Source organism: Syngnathoides biaculeatus, chromosome 14 (assembly GCF_019802595.1).
Source record: "Syngnathoides biaculeatus isolate LvHL_M chromosome 14, ASM1980259v1, whole genome shotgun sequence".
Lineage (NCBI taxonomy): Eukaryota > Metazoa > Chordata > Actinopteri > Syngnathiformes > Syngnathidae > Syngnathoides > Syngnathoides biaculeatus.
The window spans coordinates 7,991,595-8,016,392 of NC_084653.1; the positions used below are offsets into that span (position 1 = coordinate 7,991,595).

A 24,798-nucleotide genomic window follows, 5' to 3' on the forward strand; every position below is an offset into this window, starting at 1 on the left:
AAGTATTTATGTAAAAGATGCTTGCAAATGTCTTATTTTCATGAAATACAAATTATAATCAGTGTGCATCAGGGATCAGATCAGAGACCCTGTTTGCAGTGGTAATGGATAGGGTGACAAATGAGGTTAGACTGGAATCTCCTTGGACCATGATTTTCGATGACATTGTGATCTGCAGTGAAAATTGAATAAGTGGAGGAACAGTTAGAAGGGTGGAGGCATGTACTGTAAAGGAGAGAAATGAAGATTAGCTGAAGTAAAACAGAATATTTTTGCATGAATGAGAGGTTTGGAGCAGGAATGGTGAGGCTACAAGGAGAAGTGATAGCGAGGATGGGCGACTTAAGTTACTTGGGGTCAACAATCCAGAGCAATGGTGAGTGTGGTAAGGAAGTGAAGAAACAGGTCCAAGCAGGTTGGAACAGCTGGCAAAAGGTGTTTGGTGTTCTATACGACAGAAGAGTCTCTGCTAGGATGTAGGGGAAAGTTTATAAAACAGTGGTGAGACTGGCCATGATGTACAGATTAGAGATGGTGACACTGAAGAGACAACAGGAATAGAGCTGGAGGTGGCAGAAATGAAGATGCTGAGGTTCTCGCTCGGTGTGAGTAGGTTGGATAGGATTAGAAATGAGCTCATTAGAGGAACAGCTAAACAAAGATGTTTAGGAAGCAAAGTACGAGAGAACACACGTCGATGGTTTGGACATGGCCATAGGAGAGAGAGCGAGTATATTGGTAGAAGGGTAATAATGATGATGGTGAGGGAAGATGATGAAGGGCTGTTGGTGTGAGACGAGAAGATTCAGGCAAAAGGCTTACAAGGAAAAAGATGACATACTTTGGTCATCTCTAACAGGGCAAGCTGAAAAGAAACAAAGATGATTATTAATTTGATAATTGATTAAATAGCTGAATAATTAGTCGTTGCACCCCTAGTTTGTTTCATTCTGTTTCCTCACACAAAAGCTAATCAAACCATAACACAATAAAAAAACTGAAGCCCCCACACAACACATAAAAAAAAACACGCGTACAAAAAGACCACATTTACAATATTACCGCTCTAGACAAAACGCATACAGAAACTCACAAAATCCACAACACCTTCAAAAAACTAACATACCACAATCAACACACATTCACGTCATGCTCACACAACACAAACACATTTGGCACATTACACATAGCAATACAAACACACACACACACACACACATTAAAAATAAATACAACACAAAATGCATAACACAAAAAACATTCCAAAAACACACAACATACATGACACACAAATGTCAATTGCAAACAGACTTGTCAAGTCGTGGTCCAAGTCAAAATGAAGTTGAGTCCTTCGCAAGTATTCGATGTGTCCTTCTTCCTTGTCCCACGTGTTCCAAATGAAGAGTGCTGCTTGCTCTTTGTCTTTTTTTGTGCAGAGCGACGAGTCGGGCACGTATACGTTACGGCAGATTCACGTCACGTTGGCCCGCGTCAACTTCGTCCTGGCCCACATCTACCCAGCAGTTCAGTACCATGTCTACTCTCAGGAACCGCAGCTTACCGTGGAGCCGCTTTCAGGTTAGCTGCCGCCGCTGCTCCTTTTGTCTTTGCCATGTTGGTGTACCGCCTCCAAGGCTTTGCAGGTTCTGTGTGAAAGCCACATTTTAATAAATGTTACTAGTCTTTTGTCCTCAATACCGCAATATTGTGCACCCTGTAGAGAAGTGATTCCAAAAGCGGGGTTCCCTCGGGAACAGTCCCAAATGATTTATTCATTAGAAATATACATTTGATTGACGTCAGGTGACCGGCAGAAAATTTGCTGCAGTTTTACTAAATGGCAGATGGTCCATTCAACCTCTTGTCATTCATACAACAGAATGTGCACCAGGTGTGTGAAGCACTTCCGATCTCGATCTAGAAATTAGTTTTCAGTAAGATTCCTGTTCCATACAAGATGAACACAAATGAACCTCAAGCACTTAACTGCCCCCAAAAAATATTATCTTTTAATTGATTAATCTATTGATATTTTTTAAAAATTTATTGATAAATCAAATAAAGAAAACTCATCCATCATCCATTTTCTTAGCCGCTTATCCTCACAAGGGTCGCGGGGAGTGCTGTAGCCTATCCCAGCTTTCAGCGGGCAGGAGGCAGGGTACACCCTGAACTGGTTGCCAACAGGGCACAATGAGACAAACAGCTGCACTCACAATCACACCTCGGGGCAAGAGTGTCCAATTAATGTAAACGTTTTTCAAATTTACATTCCTTTATTCAAAAACATTTCAAATTGACAGAGCAGAAAAATGCACAAAAGGTTGCTCCATGACCATCCGAGCTCATCGGGTAAGGAATTAGAATTTGAAAAAAATAACAGCTAAATTGAGGTTAAATAGCTTTACAATAGGAAATGGACCTGCACACAAGAGCATATAATATTTGCCAAAAAAAATTTTTCTGTCATCCTCTTTTAATCATGTAAAGCACATTGAGTTACCATGTGTATCACATAAGCTACACAAATTTCCTCTGCTTTCCTTTCATGTCACCAAACTGTCTTGTCTCCTCACAACTGATTTTCTGGTGTGCCCATAACATCATCACAGTCTGTGTGAGAATTTTGTTTAAAAACCCTGTCTCCCTCTTGACCTCTTATACACTTCCTTTATATTTTACATATGAGACAAAAAATGGATTAAAAACACCCTAAGAAGTAAAAACACTTGATTTCAAATCTTTCCTCTTCTCACCATGGTCTTCATTTTCAGAATTTTAGGAGTCAAGTTCAGATAACTCTTTGACTTAATTCACTACAAGAACAATATGTACAGAATATATAAATAAATAAAAATTATAATTCTGAAATACTGGTTAGTACATCTGCCTCACAGTTCTGTGTACTTTGGTCAAATCCTGCCTCGCCTGTGTGGAGTTTGCATGGTCTCTCCGTGCGTCCTTTAAGTTAAAAGTAATTTACTGCCATTAATCGCTGTTGAATTCAAATATTCATGTTAACGTGGAAGACTAGCACTGACAGAAGTTAAATTAAGTTAATTATATGATTTTTTTTTTTTTTTTTTTTTTCAAACTATGAATATTTTTACTTTTAATACTTAATTTTAATTATGCTGAGAGCAAGTTAATTTGAATAGCATGAACATAAACATTTATTTTTGATTGAAAATGTATTTTCTTCAGTAATTCTTTCACTTGCCACCATAAGGGATCTACATATCACACTTTGAGAAACACTGTTCCAGCCCCTTTTACGCTGCCATTTGGAATAGAAGAACCATTTATCCGCCTATTCTTTTCACACAAATCTCCCAAAAGTATCACATTGCCTTCACCTGCTTTGACTGGTCTCCCGTGCGTGTATTTTCACCTTGAGGGTGTCCATAAATACTTAATTTATTTTTATTTTTATGATCTTTTTTGTGCATTCAGAGCCGCTATTGGCCGGCCTTCCACAGATGGTCAAGTTCACCCTGCTAACAGGCCACTACGCTGTGAGGAAGGGCGATGCCCTGCAGCTCAGCAACAGTGACAGCATGCCCATGTTGGCTAATGCCAGCTGCACCGCACGCATCAGCAATACAAGCGCTGGTACGTATATGCCACTCCCAAAAGTTGAAACGAAGTTAATTTCAGTTTTGTGATTTAGGATTAGCTGAATTCCTTCCATAATAAGGCAGTGACACAACATCTTCAGAGTATGGTTGAATGGACCAAATCCATGATCATAATGATTCAAACACATTGGCATCTGGGAATCGGTTACTAATTCATCTGTTGACAGTTGAACCCAGCAATAGATTGATGGCGGGAGGGAGGGACTTCCAGATTTGAGCCAGCTTTCAGGCACAACAAGACAAAATTACACAGCAAAAGGTCTCGGTGTGAATTCATGTTTTTTGTTTTGTTGTTTTAGTAATACTTTTTGGGGGTGAGAGAACTTTGTGTTGGGAGTTTTTGAAATTTTTGTGGTGAGGTTTTTTTTTTTTGTTTTGTTTTGGGTTTTTTTGCATGGATGCGTCTTGTTTTTCTTGTTCTGTGTTTGTGATTTGGTTTTGCTTCTGTAAGAATATAGAAACTTTGGGTGTGTGAGTTTTTTAGTGTGTTTGCAAGGTTTTATTGGCGATGTTGTTTGACAACGATTATTGTGTTGTGCTTGGGAAACTCCTCCGTGTAGAAAACATCACAAATCTTTCTCAAGTGTGAGTGATAGATCTTTGGGGGGGTGTCTGAGGTTTTTGTTGCAAGTGTTTTTTTGTGTGCATTGAAGTTTTTTTTCTTTGTAAGTTTTTTTTTCGTGTGTGACAGATGTTTTGTGATGCTTGTGAGGTTTTTAATTGTGTAAGAGGGTTTTTGTTGGTGGTGTGTTTAAGTTTTTTTGTTTTGCACAAGAGGATTTTAGCATAAGTGATTTTTTTTTTTTGTCTATGAGAGGTTTTCTGGCTTTTTTTTTTTTTTTAGCCCAGAGGTGTGACATTTTTTTGGTGTATGTGAGGGTTTTTTTTGTTTTGTTTTAATTTATTTAATTAATTTGTGTATCATTAGGCTTGTGTGTGTGAGCTTTAAGTGGTATTTGTCCAACGCCTGTGTGGACAGCATCAGTTTCAGAGACCGTGCTGGCCATCCAGTCCTCTGACAAGGTGACCAGCATCAGCCTGCCTTCCACCCCTCCATACCACACCTTGGAGTTCCATCTGGAGGTCCTGTGCCTCATTCCGTCTGGACCAGAGCGGCCTGCCGACGAAAGGCTGACCAACGGCGAGGTCCGACACTGGCCGCGCAGCTACAGCCACCCTGACACAGCGATGACTGCCATAGAGCAAAGGGTGAGGATCGCGAGCGGTTAGCCCAGCTCCCTTAAGACATCCGCTCATGCATGTATCTCTCTGTAGATGTCCATTGACTGTCCATGGTCCATCTACTCCACCCTGCTGGCTCTCACTTTTCATATCCCCTTCAAGACGGAGCACTCGCTACTGTCCACAGGAAACAGGTGGAGAAAACGTTAAAGCGCAGCACTGTATAATACAAACACGTAAAATGATTTAACACATGGCTTAAAGTAGTGACAGAAATCCAGCGTATTAATTTTTTTATGTGACTCTTTGTGTGTGTGTGTGTGTGTGGGTGTGGGTGTGTGTGTGTGTGTGTGTGTGTGTGGGTGTGGGTGTGTGTGTTGGTGAAATGTTTCCACACCATAGAAAATCAAACGAATATCCAGTCCAATTCAAGTGCCCACCCGTAGCCCGGGATTTATTTTATTAGCGCAACGGCAAAAACTGAAACACAATTCTCTCTCTCTTCTCTCTCTCTCTCTAGCTCTCTCTCTCTCTCTTCTCTCTCTCTCTCGTCTCTCTCTAGCTCTCTCTCTCTCTCTCTTCTCTCTCTCTCTCTCTCTCTCTCTCTCTCTCTCTCTCTCTCTCTCTATATATATATATATAAAAATAAATAAAGAAGTATTTGAACACAATGCGATATTGCAAGTTCTCCCACTTACAAATCATGGAGGGGTCTGAAATTTTTAAAGTAGGTGCATGTCCACTGTGAGAGAGATAATCTAAAAAGAAAAATCCAGAAATCTCTATGTATGATTTTTTTGAAAATGATTTATTTGTGTCATACAGCTGCAATAATATTTGAACACCTGTCTTATCAGCTAGAATTCTGACCCGGCCTGTTAGTCTGCCTTTAAAAGTCCACCTCCACTCCATGTATTATCCTGAAGCCAATCCTTCATTATTTTAGGTGTGTGCTTAGGGTCATTGTCTTGTTGGAAGACCTTCAAATTTTCTGCCAAATCTGTGGACCCGAGCACTCTGGAGAAAGTTTTTGTCCTGGATATCGCTGTACTTCGCCACGTTAATCTTTCCTTTCGATTGCAATTAGCCGTCCTGTCACTGCAGCTGAAAAACACATCCATAGCATGATGCAGGTTTTGTGTAGTGCCTGTTTTTCTCAATAAATACTGCTTGGAATTAAGGCCAAAAAGTTCTATTTTGGTTTCATCAGACCTTTCAGTTTTTTTTTTTTTTTTTTTTTTATTTTTAAAGCAAACTCCATGCAGGCTTTAATGTTCTTGCACTGGGAGGCTTCTGTAAGGCCCCTGCCAAAAAGACCCAACTGGTGGAGGGCTGCAGTGATGGTTGGCTTTCTTGAACTTTCTCCCATCTCCCAACTGCATCTCTGGATCTCAGCCAAAGTGATCTTTAGATTCCTATCTACTGTACCTCTTTCCCCAAGGGTCTTCACCCCCGATTGCTCAGTTTGGCTAGATGGCCAGCTCTTGGAAGGGTTCTGATCCTCCCAGTGTCTCCCATTTTAGGGATTATGGAGGCCTCTGTGCTCTTAAAATCCTTACGTGCTGCAAAAAATATTTTGTAACCTTAGCCACATCTGTCCTTTCCATAATTCTGTCTTTGACCTCTTCAGGCAGTTTCTTTAACCTCGTGATTCTCATTTTCTCTGATATGCACTTATGAGCTTCAGGTCTTTGTGTTTGGCTTTCCTACTCAAATCCAGTCAGTATAATCAAACACAGCTGAACTCCAATGAACGTGCAGAACCATCTCAAGGATGTGATGGACAGCAACAGTGTTAAATAAGTCTCACTTGTCTAAATACGTATGGCTGTGGTATATTTCAGTTTTTTTTTTAATAATTCTGCAACGATTTCAACAATTCAATGTGGGGTGCTTCCTATACATTAGCAAATGGCTACAATATATCAGACTGAAACATTTAAGAGGGGATGAAAACTCACAGTACTCACTCTTTTCCACACTCTATCTCTTTCCCTCCCTCTCTCTCCCTCTCTCTCTCTCTCTCTCGCACACACACACACACACACACATATGAGCAAAAGTAATTGCTCACAAGCCCTGGCTCACATGTGATTTGTAGTGATATTCCATTCTAAAGCCATATGGTTTAATATGGTGTTGGTCTACCTTTTCCAGCTATAATAGTATCAGCTCTTGTGGAAAGGCTTTCAACATGGTTTAGGAGGGAATTTTTGCTCATTCATCCTGGAGCATATTTATCAAGTGATAGACTGAGGTTGGATGAGAACAGCTGGCTCATTGTCCACTCCAGATCAACCTAAAGATGTTCTGTCATGTTGAGGGCAGGACTTTATGCATGCCAGTCAAGTTCATCCATATTGTGCACTCATGCACAGACATATTGGAATAGGAAGGTGAAATCCCTAAACAGACTATTCAAAGTTTGGTATGATGAAATATTGAGTTGTTTTCATTGGAGTGATTGGGTGAGCTTTTGGAATTATTTTTCAAATACAACTAAAATTGTAAGAATTGAAGTTTCCAAAAGCAATGCAATTTTTTCACATTAATGTAATTACTTATCACTTATACTTTACACTACATATAATTAGTTATCTGACAGTGATAGCACACAATGATATGGTGTATAATATCTCGGCATTTCCTCACTGGCCCTGTGGTGTTTTTTATTCGGCTCTTAACAGGAAGTATATCCAGGTGTGCGTGCGCAATGTGTCAGATTCTGACTTTACGCTGGCCCACGTCAAACTGGCAGAGAAGCGGCAGCAGCATCCAGAACAGGAACAGAATCCACAGCAGGGAGCCTTGTTAGTGATGCGATCCCTCAATGTCAACGCACAGCAGGTAAGAGGGAACAAAGCATTTAATTAAGCAAATGTCCTCCTTTGATATCAAAATTCTGCATTAACGTACATGACTAACTGGCTGCTTAAAGTAAAAATATAAATATAATCAGAGAACATTTTTTTGTATTTAGTATAGTCTAACCATGTGAATGATGATATACAATTACTGTATATTAATAAATAGGGTTGTCTTGATCCAATAATTTTCACTTCCCAGCCTATACAGATTTTGGAGCCTTGAGTTTTGTCCAATACTGGTCTGATCCCATATCAGCAATAATCATACATACAGTGAAGAAAATAGTATTTGAACACCCTACTATATTGCAAGTTATCACACTTGGAAATCATGGAGGGATCTGAAATTTTCATCGTAGGTGCATGTCCACTGTGAGAGAGAATCTAAAAAGAAAAAAAAAACAGAAATCACAATGTATGATATTTTTTTTTTTTTTTTTAACAATTTTTGTGATACAGCTGCAAATATGTATTTGAACACCTGGAAAAAAAACAAACGTTATTTGGTACAGTAGCCTTTGTTTGCAATTACAGACGTCAAACATTTCCTGTAGTTGTTCACCAGGTTTTCACACACTGCAGGAGGGATTTTGGCCCACTTCTCCACACAGGTCTTCTCTAGATCAGACAGGTTTCTGGGCTGTTGCTGAGAAACACGGCGTTTCAGCTCCCTCCAAAGATTTTCTATTGGGTTTAGGTCTGCAGACTGGCTCGACCACGCTAGAACTTTGATATGCTTCTTACAGAGCCAGTCCTTGGGTTTTCTGGCTGTGTGCTTCTGGTGATTGTAATGTTGAAAGACCCAGCCATGACCCATCTTCAATGCTCTGACTGAGGGAAAGAGGTTGTTCCCCAAAATCTCACAATGCATTGCCACGGTCATCCTCTCCTTAATAAAGTGCAGTCGTCCTGTCCCACGTACAGAAAAACACCCCAACAACATGATATTACCACCCCCATGCTTCACAGTAGGGATGGTGTTGTTTGGATGGAACTCATCATTCGTCTTTCTCCAAACACAGTTAGTGGAATTATGACCAAAACGTTCCATTTTTGTCTCATCTGACCACAAAACTTTCTCCCATGACTCCTCTGTATCATCCAAATGCTCATTGGCAAACTTAAAGCCAAAGTGTCATCCCTATCAACATTCTAAAATAGATATTGTAATGAAAAATACATATAACATTAATCCCTTCAATGTCTATACGAAAAAATAAATGTCAGCGAAGAGCATGTCATCCATGCACAAAGTTGCAGAAGTGTCATTCTACGATATCCAAGTGGTCGCCATATTGGCTGCATCCTCCGTCCGTGACGTCACCTGGACATTCGCCAATGAAAATACGCTGTGCACCCTAACTATGGGAGACAAATGCGCCCCTTCTGACACGGATGCTCTTTTCGAAAAGGAGAACACCACCCACCCGAGTGAAGTTACCGGGGCAATATTAAACTATTGTTTCGAGCCATATTCAGATGATATGCGATCACGGCCAAACCGCACCCCCGTCCGATCCACTTTCGAGGCGGAGATGAACCATCGCGGCTCATCGCAGCTGGCCGGTGTGGCTTATGACGGAGCCGAGCGGTGTTGCTTTAGGGGGTTGTTCATAGACGCTGCAGTAGCAATGAACAACACAATCGAGCCCGGGCGCTTTACTGCACGCACGCGGCTGACTGAAGCATTCTCGGCTCGGTTCTTCAGAGCCGCCCCCGTCCGCAGAGCCCGACGCGCAGCCTTCGTGGACCCCCGTCCGCAAAGCCCGACGCCTGGCTGATTTTCGGCGCCGTGCTGGCATATAATGGAGCTGAGCCGTGCTGCTTTTAGGGGGATGTTCATAGCCGCCGCAGTACTCGATGAACCCCGTCGAGCCAGGGCGCATAATTGCGCGCACGCGGCTGAAAGACATTCTTGGCTGGGTTCCTCAGATTCGCCTTTGAGACCAGAATCCACAAATATGCAGGGGATGTGAATGGTGAATCGTGAATGGGCTAGGGCAGACTGTATACTGTAAATTTATGCACAGCAATATTTCGCGGTGAAAAAAATGTTACAACACGCCATACTCTTCCCAGCAGCCTTACCATACTGTTTACTTTTAAACCCACCTAGGATGCAAGGTTTAAAGTGTGAGCAAAACACTTAGTGTGGAAGCAGCCAAGCCAATACACTATTACATTCCACATCCTAGAAAAGGCTGGTTTTGGTAAAATATGGCACCTTTAAAGGGGAAATCCAGTGCTTGCATTAACAGTGTAACCAATTGGTCATGTAATATGTACCCTATTTTGACAATGTGTTGTTAAATCCTCTCTCATTTAATAGTGTTTTGAGATTTTCATCGACAATTGCTAATTTTCAGGGGCGCTGCCATTTTCGTGAGTCACATGATCTAAGTGGGCGTATGTGACGTGATGCCGCCACTGAAGGCGGGCCACGAGCTCTGGCGGCAGGCCACGAGCCGAGATTCGACGTCCAGGGAGGCCTTTAGCCCCGGACGCCGAAGCTAGGCTAAAGGCGTCCGCCACCCCAAAGCTCGGCTCACGGCCGCTGCCAGAGCTCGGTCGTCAGACGCCACGTCATTCCCGTCCGAAGAACCATCCGCGGCTGCCGGCCCAGAGCTCCCCGGGGGCATTTGTTTACGCACTTACGTCGCGTGTAGACCTCCGAGTAGTCAGACTCAGCGTCATTCCGCCCGAAGATCCATCCGAATATTCAAAATTACAGACACAGGTTCAAATCTCTATGGAAGTATTCCTCTGTCTTCCCAATCAACTGTTATTTCTTCATCAGATCAGGATAAATTCAAGAAATCAGCGCTGGGCATAATAGTTTCCCATGTAATCCAGTGTTTGGAACGCATTGTACACGTCACATATGCCCACGTACATGATGTGATTCGCGAAAACGCACTTGAAAATTCGTAATTGCCGACAAAAATCTTCTCAAAACAGTAGCATCATATTGTCAAAATAGGGTACATATTACATGACCTATTGGATACACTGTTCATGCAAAGCACTGGACTTCTCATTTAAGACAAAATGTCAGTCACATTTTAATCTTGACTTTTTCTGAGTGAACATGCTGTTTGAACTGCAAAATTCTGCTTTTACCATTACATGGAAAAACTAGCTGAGAGAGACAAGAAGCCTGAAATCAGGCCATTCGAATTCCTTCTCTATGTCACTAGCGAAGAGCTCTGCTACTTCTCCGCTCCCGAGCCAACACTGTCAATATAACACGTGTTCCTACAAGTGAGTCCTCTACATGGAGGCAACAAATTATATTAAGGGGGGATTTTAGACAAATATGGACAAAGGGGATACAAAATTTGGTCAACCACAAGTACTTTTGCTGTGAGAGAGGCCATTTCTGGGCACTCTTATGACAAAACCAATGTCACTGGTCAGGTTGCGTGTTGGACCCAGATGTAAAGATGAGAGAACATGCAGCAGGTGAAAGTGTTTATTTTAGTAAGGTTTGGTTGAAGCAAAAGAAAAAAAAAAAAGGTACTCAGAGAACTAGGTTCAGTCTTGGCAGGGTCTGATAGTCGGAGTCAGGGTTGACAGGTGCCAGCTGGAGGTAAGCACAGGTTTGCAGGGAGCATTATGCATTATGAGTACTCTATAGTGCAAGTGCACTCAACTCCACAACAAGTAGCAATTTGGAGGATTCCTCAAGAAGCTACAAGCTGTTTCTTGCCAAAAAATCCAAAAACAAAGATTTACCTTTAAAATATCCCCCAAACTTTTTTTTGTATGTGTGTGTGTGTGTGTGTAGTTGTTGTGCAGCAAGCAGAGTGTATACTGCTTGTGGGAGATGACTTCCAAGGAGGATTTCCCATCCAGTCTTCAGTGCGTCTTCTCCGCTAGCTTTTCTCCGTGCGGGCGCCACCACAATGCCACCGCCTTCAAGCTCTTCCACTACCACTTCCTTTTGGACAGAGTGCCCGTAAGCACTACACGCCACTTCTCTCCAAGGGGTGCGCTGCATCTGCCAAGAATACAATGCGTTTTTGTTTTTTTTGTTTGTTATTCAGACCTTATACAGCTTGCGAGCGGACATCCGGCCTCCGCTGGGTGAGACGCACTGTCGCTCTGGCTCCCTCTGTGGTCTGGAGGTGCTCATTACACGACTGTCCGAGCTCGCAGATGGCGAGCTGACCGAAGACAATAAAATAGATGCTGACAGCCTCAGGACCAGCAAGCTCATGTATGAAGGTATGACATTGATGCTCAGGTACTGAGGGTGGCAAAAAAAAATTGTGCAGTGTAAAAGTATTTGCTCTTTTCTCCAAAATATACTGTATTTTGTTTGCATAGTTTCCCCACTTTGTGTAAGAAAATCAAACTAATGTATATATCAAACAAGATGTGTTGATGTGCTACTTTTTCACTGCACTGTATATGAAGGCTCAACACACGTGTGATCTTTCTTTTGGACAATGCAAAGAAAAAACCTCACACTTTCACCAAAGTATTTTTTTCCCTTTCTATTTATTTATTTGTTTTGTATTTGTGCTTGTGTGTATTTATGTGTGATTTTGTGTGCAGTGGCAGACAGCAGCAGCAACTGGGCAGTGTGTGGAAAGAGTTCTGGCCTGGTGTCAATCCCGTTGTCCAGCCATTCCACACACAAAGTCCATATCGAGGTCATGCCACTGTTTGCTGGCCATCTTCCATTCCCCAAGATCAAACTTCTGAAGTATCTTCCTCACAACGCCAACACCATACAGCCAGACGCTGGTCAGTCACACAGTCACACACATCCTCAGATACACAAACAATACAAGCACGCTCACTGGGGGTGGAACCTACCTAACCTACGTAACTGTTGACTTTATGACTCGTAAACATTTAATGAGGAACTAAAGATTTCAAAACTTTATATTGCTGCTTTACTTAAAAATCCAATATTTATATCCTAAAAAAAAAAGCTTAAAGAACCAATAGTCATTTTTATATTTTGTTTTTAAACACATTAAATAAATAAATGCAGACAAAAATGGGTTGGTGCTGAAAATGTGCAAAGGCTGAACTATTTCTGATTAAATTGTTGCGGTAGAGTGTGACGCTATTTTTCACAATCTCGTTTGTGCTGATTTTTTGGGGTCAGGCTAAACAGAGCCCGGAAATGCACTCTGGCTTCTGGCATGAGTGTCTGATTCTGATTGAGGTGTTTATATGGAACATTTTCATTTAGGTTGGGCTACTTAAGTGAATAAAAAAAACCCAGCGAGCACTGAAGCCACAAAAACCGAAGCGCGACGTAGTCAGGGAACCCTGTACATTTAGTGAGAGAAATGGTGACGTTAAATTCTTATTTCAGCCGTTTGTTGTTGAGCGTTATCCTTGTCTTGTTGTCCTCAGACAGCCTGGTGGAGAACGACAACCTTTCTCTCCTGGACAAGACTTTAGATGATGCTGCAGCGGACACGGTCAGCCTGCGGAGTCGCAGCAGCATCCAATCGCTGGGTGAACAGCAACACAGAGGCGTCGCCCTGCCCCGCCTGGACCCCTTTAGTCTCGGCCAGGTCTTCAACCACAGCCACGCCCAGCAAGTTTTAGTCCTGCCCGCTACCGATGACCACATCATGGAGGTCCATGCCACGTGACCACCCCCTGATACTCCCTGGTGGCTCCCTGACTTCCCAGATATGAACTCTCCACTAGCCAATCACGTGACTGCATAGGAAATAGACATTGTATGAACATGAATAGAGTACACATACATACAAATAAGCAAAATGGACTGAACCACTGTGTGTGTGTGTGTGTGTTGTGTGTGTGTGTGTGTGTGTACGTGTCTCTGCGTGTGTGCATACTTGTGTGTGTGTGTGTGTGTGTGTGTGTGTGTGTGTGTGTGTTGCCTCGCAGTCCTCAGCAGGCCGAAAGATGAAGACCGTACATTGAGTTGATGTTCTTATGCTAATTGTTTGTCCTACAGCAAACAGACAGGCTTGTGTATATTGTAAATGTTTAAAAAAAATCCTATTTGATTAACAGTCATATTATTATTAATAAAATTCTCAATTACTTGATAGGTGTGTTTCATCCATGGTTGTGTGTAATGAGTTCGGAATGAACTATACACCATTTTTTCGCGTATTTAACCAAATTATTTGGAAATTAAATAAAATCAACAATCCCATTAAAATATAATAAAATACAATTCTTACTTGTCCCTCCCCATGGTTTGAAATCTTAATTTCCAGTACAAATATTGTCCCTCGAAGTAATAATAACTTGACTGGATCTCTCAATCAATTGATAACAGGCGAAAATAAAGCAAAAGGTTGGGAGCTGATGCTGTGAGGGAGGGTGAAGGGGTGGGGGGGCAGCTCCAAACCATCTAAACTCCACAGAGGCGGGGCTGGGATTGGAACCCTGGTCCTCAGAACTGTGAGGCCAACGCTCTAACCCAGGGGTCACCAACTTTTTTGAGTCTGAGGGCTACTTCGTGAACACCAATCATATGAAGGGCTAAGTGACCTGTTTGTGGGAAACTTACATAATAACAAGCACTAATAATAATAACAATTTGTGACCTATTTTCACAAAATGCCCGTCCTCAGAATGATGAGGGCAACACTCTAACCAAGGGGTGTCAAACTCATTTTTGTTGTGGGCCACATTGTACTTGCGCTTTACCTCAAAGGGCCATTATAGCTGTGAAACTATAAATATCTTTCACCGCCTCATCGTATTTACACATGAAATCAAGTGTAATGGGTTTTTCCAACTATTGTTTGGTAACACAAAAATGCTTGTAATATCTCAACGTTATCATTTATACAATTTGAAATTTTGGTACAGATTTGAACAAAAAAATCATGGAAGTTGATGATTTGCCTCCGCGGGCCACATAAAATCATGCGGCAGGCCGGATGTTGCCCCCGGGCCTTGAGTTTGACACCTGTGGTCTAACCAGTTGCTCCACCGCTTCACCTTCTTTCCTATATATTTAATATGTTTTTGTGAGAAATAGTTAACGTGATCAGTGTCTCCTTTACATTTGCAAAAGTCCAAAGTTTGAAAACACTTTCTAGTGATATGGAATGAGAAACTGTGTCCAAAAAATATCTGATTAGTTGAAGGTAATGTAAGCAAAGTTGTTATTTCACAGATGTTTATCTAAACGGCAGCTCTCGCATTACGGTATTTGGCACCCAATAAGTAGCGCTCAGTTTCAAAAAAAGTTAAGTCGAAAAAAGATCAGATGACATTTTCTGAGCAATTAATGCAGAATTCCGGTTCATTCCAAGGAGTTCACATACTTTTTCTTGAGAGTGTGGCAGAATGTTTTGGAAGTGCTGCACCATATGTTTTTGCAGCAGCAGCCTGAGCGGCTCCTGGCAACCAGCAGAGGCGGAGTTAAGTGGAGTGAAGGGCAGCCAAGGAAGTAAAGGCAGCTGACTTCAGGTAAGACTTAACTTTTTTTTTTTTTTTTTTTTCATGCCTTTGCTGATTCAGCACCCCACCCCACCCCCCACCCCCATGGAGTTGTAACACAATGGTCAACTGGATAGTTTTTATCCACAACTGATCAATAGTGTACCATAAATGCCCTCAATTCTTTTTTTAACATCTTGGATTCAAAGACATCACTTTTGTTGCATCCCTTTATATTTTTTTCTCTCCCAAGATTGGTTAATTGAAATAGATTTGTCATTTACTAACCATGTAATTGATAAATATAACAAAAAGGGTGTACTTTTTTACATGACTCTCAAATCCGATTGATTATTCTATTGTTGATTCATTTGAATTAGAATATTTACTGTTGTTGCAGTTGTAAATAAAATAATTTTACATTCATACTTTTAATATTTAACTTTTTATGAAAAAAATGGTGAGTTAATTAAACAAAACAAAGCGCATTACTACAATGTACATTTTTACATACACAATACTGGTAACTTCATTTATTGGTTATAAAAAATAGTAGTAATAATAGTACAGGCCGTTATTATCTAATAGTAATTTTACATGTACAGAAGTGTATATTTAACATCGTATTTCAAAATGGATTTATTCTAAAAAATCAAAAGGTGTAACATGAAACAAATCTAATATAAATATTTAGCTTTTTCAAATGTATTTTATTGAATCCCTGATTCCAACCTGTGTGAAATTATCAAATTTCATTTAATTGGTCTGAAATTTTATTGGAATTGGAATATTGGCAAATAATCTAAATAATAGTCTACGTACATTTTTTTCCTTCCTCTAGCTTTCTCTTTAAAAGAAAAACACAAATGTGTCCCTTGAGCTTGAGTGTTCTAGTTTTCCCAGTGTTTAATCAGTTTTTGAAAAAAAATAAAAATAATGAGAAGTAGAAGCAGCCTCGCTCATGGGCATCTCTGAGGTCATGTGAAAGCGTTGCATGCACAAATTGATGTTGATATATTTTTTAATCCAGAATGGAACCCCTCAGTCTGTTTCTTTCTTATTCTTTTTTTTTTCAAATGGAATTTTCTTTTTTTTTTTTTTTTGGCATAAATTAATAGCTCGCCTCCAATAATGTTGCGTTCAGAGTGGAGGAATTGGCTTTTCAAAGTCCGTCGAGCCACCCACACTCTGCCTCCAGCTTTTTGAAATGCAGACACGGAAAGTGAATATGCCATGTTGGTATCACTTTGCAGCTCAGCAACCGCGCTGCTAACCAACAGGCTCACTGATCAATGAATAATTGAAAAACATTACACATGAGGACATTTGAAATGAAGGACCAGACCAGAATTGTTATGGCTCAGATTGAGATACAGTTCTAGTCCAGACTTTCTCCTCAATTTGACATCTCCCATATTATTTACCATTTTCAAATTCAAGTAACTTTCTTGGCAGGTATGTCATACATGCATGACATACAACATATCTGAAATAGCATTAATCTCAGACATGTGGTCCTCTATTATGCTAAAGAGTTAAAAATAAACAAATACTGTAAAATGGCTGTGGCTGCATATATACTGTATGTATGATAACCGGTATATTTTTACATTTCTGTATTCTAAAGGTGTGGATACCGGGCACATACCCCACAAAAAAAAAATGCTACACCCTGGTATCTTACTTTTGTGGCACGTTAAGATACAGATGGACGAACGAGTCGCCACAGATTCTATTTGTGTGTTCAACTTTGTGTCCTCGATCTTTGTTGTTTTTAGGAACTCAACATCATTATCCATTATGATCCCAAGAAGTCCCTCGCCTAACGACCCGGCCGATAAATCCGTCCAGAGACCCTTGCCCCTTGTGGGCTGGGCAGCACAGGCACATCATGACCTGGTTCAGGCAGAGGCAGAGCTACGTCATCTGCGGGAATGCCATGTCACCGAGGCGGACTTGGTGCTCCAGGGACTGCAGCGCGCCATCCTCGGAGTTCGCCAGGAAGAGCGCCGCTTGGTGGAGCGAGTGGAGCAGGACCAGCGGGACACACAACAGCATCTGGAGCAGGTCCACAAGGAAAATGAGGCGGCGGCCCAAGTCAGCCAGGCCCTGCTGGACCAAAGGCTTGGGAACCTGGTCCTACTTCAGCAGAGAATTCAGGAAGTGGCTAACCAGGCACTGGTGGACCAAAGTGTCTCGAACCAGTCTCTCTTACTCAAGGAGGTTGCAGAGTTCCTCCAACCCTGGGAAGTCTCAGTTTCCTTGAAGAAAGTCATCTTCAAGCCTAGCTCCCAACCCAACGCTGTTATCTTCGGAGACATCCGCGTGCAGGATCACAGTTTTTCTCTGCATACCGGAGGTTGCGGCCCACGTGGGCAGGTGTGTGCTCTCCATTCTCAGGAAATTTTATGTAGAGAAACCTGTTGCAAAGTTACTGAACAAGACAGAAGCCCACTAGAACGAGGCTGGACCACCACACCACGCAGGGTTGTTGAAAAAATAAGCCTCTCTTCTTTGCATAGTCCTGAATCATCCAGATTGAAGTCTCACCAGGACCAAAAGATTGAATCTGTGTCATGTCTGGAGAAGGTTCCAACAATCCTCAGCCCGAATTGCAGAAAAGATGAATTGTCTGTGGGCAGCAAGAATCAGAAGAAACTACCCAAGGTATACTTGTCTTCCGCAGTTGAGGGGAGTCAACCAATCCAGAGAGGAGCTGCAGGAAAAGGAACACAAGGTGGTAGTCTTCTGAACCCTGGAAAAAGATTGCTGTCGTCTCCCAGAAGGAGTCAGAAAGAGCTCTCAGCCAGTTACAGCTGCCTGGACCTCACCTCGCTCAGCCAATCCTCTGATGAACTTTCTCTTGGAACAGTCTGTGATTCAGGCCAAGCCCCGTCACCAGCCGACAGCCTGAATTCTAACTACACATTCGTTGTGAGTCATTCTCAGGAGTATGGAGTCAACAGAAACTCATTGAGCAACAACTGTCATTTGTCCAAGTCTGCGGTGGACTTGCCTTACACGGTGGTCAGTCATGGGAGCAGAGAATACATAGGAGCATGGTCAAAGGATTGCAGAAAATTTGTGAGACCAGGTTCGCCCCCTTCCTGTGGGGATCTTGAGGTTTCTGACAGGAAGCAACTGGTGTCATATCAAGATCCAAATCACCCAGCTAAGTCTGTCGTGGCCAGATCTGTGTCCATGTCCATCTTGGATGTCTCTTCGCATGAGCCAGGGAGAGGCCAAGGTGGAGGAGGAGGTCCACTGGCCCTGATGGAGGTTCAAGAGCAAGGAGAGCCAATAGAGAGTCATCTGATCCGACAGTTTGGGAAGCAGGGCTCGGGTCGGGCGGACTTTACCCTGCCATCTGGTCTATACTGTACGCCACGGGGTCAGGTCTTCATCGTAGACTGTGGGAATGCTCGTGTTCAGGTATGTGGGCTTGTACCATGGTTATAAATTGTTGGTGGAAGATAAAGACTGATCCCAACCCCGAGTAGCAAGTAATTGACGACCCCTTTCTGTACTGCAGTTGCCTATAGATGCCACAGGATGGCAAAAAGTTACTTTTATCTAATCAAGGTTCCAGAAGTTGCTTCAAGAGTGACTTGGCTCCAAGATGTCACCAGTACAGTGGTACCTTGAGATACGAGTGACCTGAGAAACGACCTGTCATTTGGCTCAATATCTGCTTTGACTTGCAAGCACAAACTTGTGATCCAAACAGTTTACGATGGTTGTCAACTCAAATGAACTCATTTCACAGTAATCAGCATTTCAACAAATCATAAACATGATAAAAAAATGAAGACCAATTTCTAGCTGTTGAATGCCACTCCCAGTTAAAGTTCATGGTCAAATGAAGCATAAAGCAGAGAATTACATGTTGCGTATGTAAAACAGACGCATAACTTTGCTTTTACTTTTAGTACTCGCCACACACAACCCACACAGGCACGGGGAGAACATGCAAAGTCCATAGGTGGGACCAGGGTTTGAACCCAGGTCCTCAGAACTGTGAGGCCAACGCTGTACAGCTGTTCCACCGTGCCACCTATGTGTTTTTATAAAGTACAATATTATAGAGTGCTATTTTGGGTGGAATGGATTCATGTAATTTCCATTCATTACAATAGGGAGAGCTGATTTCAGGTAAGTGTTTTGAGTTAAAAGCATGGACACAGAAATAAATTAATTTCTATCTCAAGGCACCACTGTATTTTATCGGTACATATCGAATGATATGTTCTTGGGGAAAAAAAAACAAAACAAAAACAATTGGGCTAATTTGCGAAAGCCAAGGTTTAAATACTGTATTCAGGGGTTTTAGCGTAGTATTACAGTGAAGAAAATAAGTATTTCAACACCCTGCTATATTGCAAGTTCTCTCACTTAGAAATCATGGTGGGGTCTGAATTTTTTATCGTAGTTGCATGTCCACTGTGAGAGAGATAATCTAAAAACAAAAATCCAGAAATCACAATGTATGATTTTTTTTGAGGAGGTCCTGGCGTAAAAACTGTGCCAAACAAATACGAGCGTTTCGCTGTGGCGACCCCTCACGGGACAAGCCGAAAGAAACTTCTTCTTCTTCATTTGTGTGACACAGCTGCAAATAATTATTTGAACACCTGTCTATCAGCATAAATTCTTTGCCTCAAAGACCTCTTAGTCCACCTTCAAAAGTCCACCTCCACTCCATGTATTATCCTGAATCAGATGCACCTGTGTGAGGTTGTTAGCTGCATAAAGACACCTGTGCCATACAATCAGTAACACTCAAACGTGGAACATGGTCAAAACCAAAGAGCAGTCCAAAGACACCAGAGACAAAATTCTACAACTCCACACGACTGGAAAGGGCTACGGAGAAATTGCCAAGCAGCTTGGTGAGAAAAGGTCCACTGTTGGAGCAATCATTAGAAATGGAAGAAGCAAAACATGATGGTCAATCTCAATCAGAGTGGAGCCCCATGCAAGATATCACCTCGTGGGCTCTCAATGATCCTTAGAAATGTGAGGAATCAGCCCAGGACTACATGACAGGACTTGGTCCATGACCTGAAAAGAGCAGGGACCACCGTTTCCAAAGTGACTGTTAGTAATACACTAAGACATCATGGTTTGAAATCATGCATGGCACGGAAGGTTCCCCTGCTTAAATCAGCACATGTCAAGGCCCATCTTAAGTTTGCCAATGACCATTTGGATGATACAGAGGAGTCATGGGAGAAAGTTTTGTGGTCAGATGAGACCAAAATGGAACTTTTTGGTCTGTGAAGCATGGGGGGGGGGGGTCGCATCATGCTTTGGGGGTGTTTTTTTGCACATGGGACAGGACGACTGCACTATATTAAGGAGAGGATGAGTGCTGCCCTGTATTATGTGATTTTGGGGAACAACCTCTTTCCCTCAGTCAGACCATTGAAGATGGATCGTGGCTGGGTCTTTCAACATGACAATGACCTGAAGAACACAGCCAGGAAAACCAAGGAGTAAGAAGCATATTAAGGTTCTGGCGTGGCCTAGCCAGTCTCCAGACCTAAACCCAATAGAAAATATTTGGAGGGAGCTGAAACGCCGTGTTTCCCAGCGACAGCCCAGAAACCTCTCTGATCTAGAGAAGATCTGTCTGGAGGAGGGGGCCAAAATCGCTCCTGCAGCGTGTACAAACCTGGTGAACAACTCCAGGAAACGTTTGACCTCTGTAGTTGCAAACAAAGGCTACTGTAAATATTAACATTGGTTTTCTCAGGTGTTTAAATACTTATTTGCAGCTGTATCACACAAATAAATCATTAAAAGATTATACACTGTGATTTCTGGATTTTTATTTTTAGATTATCTCTCCCAGAGTGGACACACACATACGATGAAAATTTCAGACCCCTCCATGATTTCTAAGTGGGAGAACTTGCAGGATGTCAAATAGTTATTTTCTTCACTGTAGTTTCAGTTAATTGTTAAACTCTCATTTTTACATTTATTTAATTTACAAAAATCTTTAAAACATTCTCGTGTGCTTTATTTTTTGGTTGTTTGTTGTGAACTATCATAACCATCCAACCCTAGTCTGTTTGTCTTGAAATGTATTATTACTGTAAATATTTTTTTCGGGTGATAGTTTTATTCTGAACTAATGGTAAACTCTTGGCCCAGGTAACAGACCCTCGGGGGAACATTCTCCAGCAGGTCACCTCACCAAATTCAAATGGTTTTGCCAGGCGATATAGGAATTTCTTTGACATCGCAGTTAACACCAAAGGCTTGGTGGTACTTAGTTGCGCAGCAGAGCGCACCCTGCTGGTCTTCAACCGACACGGACGACTTCTCCAGACCTTCGGAGGGTCCGCTCCGGGTCCAAGTCACAATGAACTGGAAGCTCCCAGGGGCGTGACAGTGACAAGACTGGACGAGTTCTTGGTGGCGGATATCCGCAGGGGTACCCTTGTTGCCCTGAAACTGGATCATAAGACTGGGTCCCGCTTGGAGCGTACCGTGGTGACCGGATTCCACCGGCCTTACTTAGTGGCGGCATGCGTGAGCTCGGGAATGGTCGCTGTATCAGAGCGAGGCACAGAAACCGGTTGGGTGCCCTGCATCAAAGTCTTGGAGCCCGGCTGGACTACAGTACGAGTTCTGGGGGTGTGCTCATCCATGGGCCCCATCCTGGTCTGCCCTTGGGGCGTCTGTATCGATGATGAGGGTAACGTGCTGGTGGCCGACTGGGGGGACACCCATAGGATTGTGATGTTCCCATCGCAAGGAGCAGGCCAGTCCTTGGTGAGTCAAGGTTTGAATAGTCCACGTGGGATTGGCCTGTTGCCGGAGGGCCACCTGGTGGTTGCTGATAGTATGAACCACTGCGTTAAGATCTACCAGTACAAATCCAAATATGTTTAACTATGCAGCCGTTCGGGTCTTTAGTCAAGACTGTGATTCAACAGGGGTGGAAAATATGCAATAAATTTCCCTGCAAACCTAAACTGGAAAATATTTTCTAACATTTTGTCTATGTTGATGAATTAAACTGCTATTTACTGGAAACATTCCAGAAATTCACCAGAAAATGTCCATCCCTTTTCAATCCCAGTCTTGAGGAAATATATTTTATACTCCTTCTTAATTCTCAGTTTATTCAAAAGGAAGTTCCCAATTTGAAACTGCTCCAGTTTCCCCTTTTAGCTTTCATATGGAAATTTCTCCTAAACTCCTAAAATCTCCCACCCATTTGCATCCCAAGTCAGATCACCAAAGACCAGCTTGTAGCCAAAGTCTGGTATTCTGCTACTTGTGTTTGTGCGTGATCAAGAATAGTGTAAACTCCATTTCCCCACTGGGAGTTTAATTGAATAATGAATTCATGTGAATATATGAAAATTCTGTGTTTTTAATTTTAATAGAATAAAAATTAATTCTGTTTGTCATGTTTTCTTTACATTCACGTGGTTTACTTTTGAATTTGGTCCAGGTTGTCATATTGTTGTAGTTGTATTTCAGTTTCAGAATAGGTTCAAGTTCATGTGTTGTCCACACAGTCTACTTTCAGACGCAGTTCATAAAGAGTTGCAGTTTAGGTGTGGTTTTGATTTTTTTGAGAGCTGCACTGGAGTGATTCTGTTTCAGAAACTAGTTCAACTTCCAGATGTGCGATCACGATGGTCGTCTGGTTTCTATGTGAGCAGACCATGGGCTCAATCCTACTTCCTGTTTCCTGTGGGTGGCGTGCAAGCGTCGTCGTTTCTTCTCGCTTGTTGACCGGCATTGTTCAGGATTCATCTTCATCACAAGTTTCCTCTGCAGATGTTTCCCCTTTCTTTTTCCTTTCTTCTTTTCATTCACCAGCTCAGTGGCTGGAGTTTTTTTCCTCCCTTTTTACATTTGATACTCTTCACCATCTTATTTCCATCCTTAGTTTGTACATTTACTTGACACCATCCTCTTCTTCACACATTTTTACTTGCCTGAGTTTCACATCTCTGTAAAGCAATTGTATTTAACAGATTTAAATAATTTCATTCTCATTTGTAGTAGTATGATTCATAACTAGCATTTCAAGGCCAAGTGTCATCCCTATAAACTTTCTAAAATAGATATTATAATGAAAAATACATAACATTATTCACTTCAATGTCTATACGAAAAAATAAATGCGAGCGGAGAGCGCGTCATCTATGCGCAAAGTTGCAGAAGAATCATTCGACGACATCCAAGTGGTCGCCATATTGGCTGCATCCTCCGCCCGTGCGCTTCGCTGGCGAACCAACGCATCAGCCCGACGCTGTCCGACACGCACATCGACACATTTCGTATGCGGATGTTTTGTTACGTTTGAGAGACGGATTACGTGGTCCGCCCCAACCTATTATTTTTTTTTAGTAGCTGTATACACACCTACCTGTCATTTGGAACCCATGAAGCTCTCGTCCTCTGCACCCATGCAATCCGAACCGGGTCTCTTGCAAACTTATGAAGGGTAAAACCATCCTCCCGAGTGTTCAAGCAATGTCCAGCAATGCAACGAGCCAGCATTTTGGCTAACACCAAGGAAGAACGAGCTACCTTCCCAGAGGTACTAATGGAAACAAATGAGTCCAACTCCATGCTCACCATCCTTCTACCAATATACTCACTCTCTCGCCTCTGAACATGTCCAAACCATCGAAGTCTCCTCTCTCGAATCTTGTCTCCAAAACATTCAACTTTGGCTCTCCCGTCTAATCCTATCCAACCTGCTCACTCCGAGCGAGAACCTCAACATCTTCATGTCCGCCACCTCCAGTTCTGCTTCCTGTTGTTTCTTCAGTGCCACCGTCTCTAATCCGTACATCATGGCCGGCCTCACCACTGTTTTGTAAACTTTGCCCTTCATCATAGCAGAGACTCTTCTGTCACATAACACACCAGACACCTTTCGCCAGCTGTTCCAACCTGCTTGGACCCGTTTCTTCACTTCCTTACCGCACTCGCCATTGCTCTGGATTGTTGACCCCAAGTATTTGAAGTCATCCACCCTCGCTATCTCTTCTCCCTGTAGCCTCACTCTTCCCCCTCCACTTTTCTCATTCACGCACATATATTCTGTTTTACTTCGGCTAATCTTCATTCCTCTCCTTTCCAGTGCATGCTTCCATCTTTCTAATTGTTCCTCCCCATGCTCCCTGCTTTCACTGCATATCACAACATCTGCGAACATCATGGTCCAAGGTATATATGTATTATTTTTATAATTATAATGAAAAAATTGATTAGAAAATAAATGTAATTAAATATGTGGAATTAAATATTCAAATCTAGAAAAATAGACGTAATTATAGTTGTTACAGTGAATCAGTTCAGTCATTTCTATCCAAATTATTTTAAAAATGACAATAAATTCATAAAAACGGTAGCACGGTTAGCAAATACAGTATTTTCAGTGCCCAAATCTCAGATCTGACCTTCCTGTGTAAAGTTTGCATGTTTGGTGGAGTACCAGGACAAAACCCGTGGAACCACATGCCTCCATGTTCTCTCCCCGTGTACTCCAGCACGCTTCCATCATATACATTCAGTTCCAATAATTTTTTGGGGGGGTTAAAAAAAGTCTGAATAAATAGAACAAACTTCACAGGACTACACCCCTGTTCTACAATAAAATTTTACACTCACCTCACAAATAAATCTAGAAATTGAAACTTCTGAATTGATTTGATGTTTTGTCTTCTCCTGGT

General features: G+C 42.1%; 1 protein-coding gene across 4 annotated transcripts in view; it reads left to right on the forward strand.

Annotated features, from left to right (window-relative positions):
• Positions 1–13,734, forward strand: part of trappc10 (trafficking protein particle complex subunit 10) — a 47,264-nt gene extending 33,530 nt beyond the window's left edge. For all 4 annotated transcript variants that reach the window (XM_061842461.1, XM_061842460.1, XM_061842462.1 and 1 more), the window contains 9 exons: positions 1,437–1,578; positions 3,454–3,612; positions 4,618–4,847; positions 4,914–5,014; positions 7,508–7,667; positions 11,475–11,645; positions 11,734–11,914; positions 12,248–12,439; positions 13,064–13,734. In XM_061842461.1, coding sequence (XP_061698445.1) covers positions 1,437–1,578; positions 3,454–3,612; positions 4,618–4,847; positions 4,914–5,014; positions 7,508–7,667; positions 11,475–11,645; positions 11,734–11,914; positions 12,248–12,439; positions 13,064–13,308 — 1,581 coding nt within the window. In that variant the 3' untranslated portion in view covers positions 13,309–13,734. The remainder of the gene's footprint in view (positions 1–1,436; positions 1,579–3,453; positions 3,613–4,617; positions 4,848–4,913; positions 5,015–7,507; positions 7,668–11,474; positions 11,646–11,733; positions 11,915–12,247; positions 12,440–13,063) is intronic.
• Positions 13,735–24,798: the final 11,064 nt, after the last annotated feature.